The following is a 5,268-nucleotide window of genomic DNA, read 5'->3' as shown; positions in this document are numbered from 1 at the left end:
GTAGCATCCTAGTAAATCTCTTCTGCACTCTTTCTCGTTTAATAATTATCCTTTCTATAATAGGGTGACCAGAACTGCACACAGTATTCCAAGTGTGGCCGTACCAATGTCTTGTACAACTTCAACAAGACGTCCCAACTCCTGTATTCAATGTTCTGACCAGTGAAACCAAGCATGCCGAATGCCTTCTTCACCACTCTGTCCACCTGTGACTCCACTTTCAAGGAGCTATGAACATGTACCCCGAGATCTCTTTGTTCTGTAACTCTCCCCAACGCCCGCACCATTAACTGAATAAGTCCTGCCCTGGTTCAATCTACCAAAATGCATCACCTCGCATTTGTCTAAATTAAACTCCATCTGCCATTCGTCAGTCCACTGGCCCAATTGATCAAGATCCCGCTGCAATTGGAGAGAACCTTCCTCACTGTCCACCATGCCACCAATCTTGGTGTCATCTGCAAACTTACTAACCATGCCCCCTATATTCTCATCCAAATCATTAATATAAATGACAAATAACAGTGGGCCCAGCACTGATCCCTGAGGCACACCGCTGGTCACAGGCCTCCAGTTTGAAAAACAACCCTCTACAACCACCCTCTGGCTTCTGTCAAGAAGCCAATTTTGTATCCATTTAGATACCTCACCCTGGATCCCGTGAGATTTAACTTTATGCAACAACCTGCCATGCGGTACCTTGTCAAAGGCTTTGCTAAAGTCCATGTAGACAACATCAACTGCACTGCCCTCATCTACCTTCTTGGTTACCCCTTCAAAAAACTCATCAAATTTGTGAGACATGATTTTCCACTCACAAAGCCATGCTGACAGTTCCTAATCAGTCCTTGCATCTCTAAATGCCTGTAGATCCTGTCTCTCAAAATACCTTCCAACAACTTATCCACCACAGATGTGAGGCTCACTGGCCTGTAGTTCCCAGGCTTCTCCCTGCAGCCCTTTTTAAACAAAGGCACAACATTTGCCACTCTCCAATCTTCAGGCACCTCACCGGTGACTATCGATGATTCAAGTATCTCGGCTAGGGGACCCGCAATTTCCTCCCTCACCTCCCACAATGTCCTGGGATACACTTCATCAGGTCCCGGGGATTTATCTACCTTGATGCGCTTTAAGACTTCCAGCACCTCCTTCTCTGTAATATGTACACTCCTCAAGACATCACTATTTATTTCCCCAAGTTCCCTAACATCCATGCTTTTCTCAACAGTAAATCTGATGAGAAATATTAATTTAGGATCTCACCCATCTCTTGTGGATCTGCACATAGATGACCTTGTTGATCCTTAAGAGGTCCTACTCTCTCCCTTGTTACTCTTTTGCCCTTTATGTATTTGTAGAAGCTCTTTGGATTCTCCTTTGCCTTATCTGCCAAAACAATCTCCTGTCCCCTTTTTGCCGTCTTGATTTCTCTCTTAACTCGACTCCTACACCCCCTATACTCTTCAAGGGATCCACTTGATCCCAGCTGCCTTTGCATGTCATGTGCCTCCTTCTTCTTCTTGACCAGGGCCTCAATATCCCGAGTCATCCAGGGTTCCCTACTTCTGCCAGCCTTGCCCTTCACTCTAAGAGGAATGTGCTCACCCTGAACCCTAGCTAACACATTTTGAAAGCCTGCCACTTACCAGACGTCCCTTTGCCTTCCCACAGATTCCCCCAATTAACTTTAGAAAGTTCCTGCCTGATACCATCAAAATTGGCCTTGCCCCAATTTAGAATTTTAACTTTTGGGCCAGACCTATCATTCTCCATAGCTATCTTAAAACTAATAGAATTATGGTCACTGGTCCCAAAGTGATCCCTCACTAACACTTCTGTCACCTGCCCTTCCTTATTTCCCAAGAGGAGGTCAAGTTTTGCCCCCTCTCTAGTCGGGCCATCCACATACTGAATGAGAAATTCCTCCTGAATACACTCAACAAATTTCTCTCCATCCAACCCTCTAATACTATGGCTGTCCCAGTCAATGTTGGGAAAGTTAAAATCTCCGACTGTTACCACCCTATTTTTCTTGGAGCTATCTGTAATCTCCTTACATATTTGCTCCTCAATTTCCCGCTGACTATTTGGGAGCCTATAGTACAACCCTAAGAAAGTGATTTCCCCTTCTTATTTCTCAGTTCTACCCAACAAGACTCAGTGGGCGAACCCTCGGATATATCCCCTCTCAGTACTGCCGTGATGCTTTCCCTAATCAAAAGTGTAACTCCCCTCCTCTCTTACCTCCTGTTCTATCTTTCCTATAGCATCTGTACCCTGGAACATTGAGCTGCCAGTCCTGTCCCTCCCTTAGCCATGTTTCAGTAATTGCTATAATATCCTAGTCCCATGTACCCATCCATGCCCTGAGTTCATCTGCCTTGCTCGTCAGACCTCCAGCATTGAAATAAATGCAGTTTAATCTGGACTTCCCTTGCTCTCTGTCTGGCTTTTGCCTGATCTGTCTGATACTAGGATTACTGATGTGGAGATGCCGGCGTTGGACTGGGGTAAACACAGTAAAAGTTTTAACAACACCAGGTTAAAGCTAATGGTATTTGCTACCAAATAAACCTGTTGGACTTTAACCTGGTGTTGTTAAAACTCTTACTAGTATTACTGACACTGCATTTACAAATTAATGTGTTCTCTTTAACTTCTGTGCCGTCCTCAAACTTCTCTTCTGTCTCCCGACTACTTTGGTTAGACCACACTCGGAGCACTGTGCACAGTTCCGGTCTCCATATCCCTCGGTTAGACCCACACTCAGAGGACTGTGCACAGTTCCAGTCTCCATATCCCTCGGTTAGACCACACTCGGAGCACTGTGCACAGTTCCAGTCTCCATATCCCTCGGTTAGACCACACTCGGAGCACTGTGCACAGTTCCAGTCTCCATATCCCTTGGTTAGTCCCACACTCGGAGCACTGTGCACAGTTCCGTTCCACGTATCCCTCGGTTAGACCCACACTCGGAGCACTGTGCACAGTTCCGGTCTCCATATCCCTCGGTTAGACCCACACTCGGAGCACTGTGCACAGTTCCAGTCTCCATATCCCTCGGTTAGACCCACACTCGGAGCACTGTGCACAGTTCCAGTCTCCATATCCCTCGGTTAGACCCACACTCGGAGCACTGTGCACAGTTCCGGTCCGCGTATCCCCCGGTTAGACCACATTCGGGTTAGGAGTAGGATCCCAGCCTCTAACAGAATTCCGCTCAGTTTCCAGCGCCCTGATACTTGCCTTGCTGTCTGACATCTTGACCATCCCGTCTCCAGGAGACAGTTGGTTGTGGAATTCCGATCACCCTGCATCCCAGACTCGCATCCTGCCCCTCGTCAATCTGCAGACTGGTGTTGACGGTTACGAAAGTGACTCTCTCTGTGGGAGGAAGCATTTTGTCACTCAGTTTAGAATCAGGAAGCGGTCTCGCTTTCCTATCCCCCAGGGCAGCGGAGGGAATCTCAAATCCAGCTCCACTCCCCCATCCCAGACTCACAAAGACAAGGCTTTGATCCCAATGCCACAGAATATTACAAAGTAATAATCCCAGGGACAGTACTGAGCGAGTGCCGCACTGTCAGAGGGTCAGTACTGAGGGAGTGCTGCATTGTCAGAGGGTCAGTGCTGAGGGAGTGCCGCACTGTCAGAGGGACAGTACTGAGGGAGTGCTGCATTGTCAGAGGGTCAGTGCTGAGGGAGTGCCGCACTGTCAGAGGGACAGTACTGAGGGAGTGCCGCACTGTCAGAGGGACAGTACTGAGGGAGTGCTGCACTGTCAGAGGGTCAGTGCTGAGGGAGTGCCGCACTGTTAGAGGGTCAGTACTGAGGGAGTGCTGCACTGTCAGAGGGTCAGTACTGAGCGAGTGCCGCACTGTCAGAGGGACAGTACTGAGGGAGTGCCGCACTGTCAGAGGGACAGTACTGAGGGAGTGCCGCACTGTCAGAGGGTCAGTGCTGAGGGAGTGCCGCACTGTCAGAGGGTCAGTGCTGAGGGAGTGCCGCACTGTCAGGGGGTCAGTACTGAGGGAGTGCTGCACTGTCAGAGGGTCAGTACTGAGCGAGTGCCGCACTGTCAGAGGGACAGTACTGAGGGAGTGCTGCACTGTCAGAGGGTCAGTACTGAGGGAGTGCTGCACTGTCAGAGGGACAGTACTGAGGGAGTGCTGCACTGTCAGAGGGTCAGTACTGAGGGAGTGCCGCACTGTCAGAGGGTCAGTGCTGAGGGAGTGCCGCACTGTCAGAGGGTCAGTACTGAGGGAGTGCCGCACTGTCAGAGGGTCAGTGCTGAGGGAGTGCCGCACTGTCAGAGGGTCAGTGCTGAGGGAGTGCCGCACTGTCAGAGGGTCAGTGCTGAGGGAGTGCCGCACTGTCAGAGGGTCAGTACTGAGGGAGTGCCACACTGTCAGAGGGTCAGTGCTGAGGGAGTGCCGCACTGTCAGAGGGTCAGTGCTGAGGGAGTGCCGCACTGTCAGAGGGTCAGTGCTGAGGGAGTGCCGCACTGTCAGAGGGTCAGTGCTGAGGGAGTGCTGCACTGTCAGAGGGTCAGTACTCAGGGAGTGCCGCACTGTCAGAGGGTCAGTGCTGAGGGAGTGCCGCACTGTCAGAGGGTCAGTACTGAGGGAGTGCCGCACTGTCAGAGGGTCAGTGCTGAGGGAGTGCCGCACTGTCAGAGGGTCAGTGCTGAGGGAGTGCTGCACTGTCAGAGGGTCAGTGCTGAGGGAGTGCCGCACTTTCAGAGGGTCAGCACTGAGGGAGTGCCGCACTGTCAGAGGGTCAGTGAGGGAGCGCCGCACTGTCAGAGGGTCAGTGAGGGAGTGCCGCACTGTCAGAGGGTCAGTGCTGAGGGAGTGCCGCACTGTCAGAGGGTCAGTACTGAGGGAGTGCCGCACTGTCAGAGGGTGAGTGCTGAGGGAGTGCTGCACTGTCAGAGGGTCAGTGCTGAGGGAGTGCCGCACTGTCAGAGGGTCAGTACAGGATTGGGAATTCTCGGGGTGGGGTCAGGGTGGGGTGGAGGGTCAGGCTGGGGTCAGGGTGGGGTTGGGGTGAGGATGGAGACAGGATGAGGACAGGATCAGGTTGGGGTCAGGCTGGGGTCAGGGTGGGTCAGATTGGGGGCAGGATGGGGCTGGGGTCAGGGTGGGGCCAGGATGGGGTTGGGGTCAGGCTGGGGTCAGGGTGGGTCAGATTGGGGGCAGGATGGGGCTGGGGTCAGGGTGGGGCCAGGATGGGGTTGGGGTCAGGCTGGGGTCAGGGTGGGTC

At 52.0% G+C, this 5,268-nt stretch overlaps 1 protein-coding gene across 1 annotated transcript in view; it reads right to left on the bottom strand.

Annotated features, from left to right (window-relative positions):
• Window positions 1-3,223: 3,223 nt before the first annotated feature.
• Window positions 3,224-5,268, bottom strand: part of LOC144486423 (neural cell adhesion molecule 1-A-like) — an 11,828-nt gene continuing 9,783 nt past the window's right edge. Inside the window, exon 4 of the mRNA XM_078204460.1 lies at window positions 3,224-3,387. Within this exon, the coding sequence (XP_078060586.1) occupies window positions 3,224-3,387 (164 nt within the window). The remainder of the gene's footprint in view (window positions 3,388-5,268) is intronic.

Source organism: Mustelus asterias, unplaced genomic scaffold (genome assembly GCF_964213995.1).
Source record: "Mustelus asterias unplaced genomic scaffold, sMusAst1.hap1.1 HAP1_SCAFFOLD_334, whole genome shotgun sequence".
NCBI classification, from domain to species: domain Eukaryota; kingdom Metazoa; phylum Chordata; class Chondrichthyes; order Carcharhiniformes; family Triakidae; genus Mustelus; species Mustelus asterias.
The sequence above is the reverse complement of the archived record's forward strand: the minus strand, read 5'-3'. Positions and strand labels throughout refer to the sequence as shown.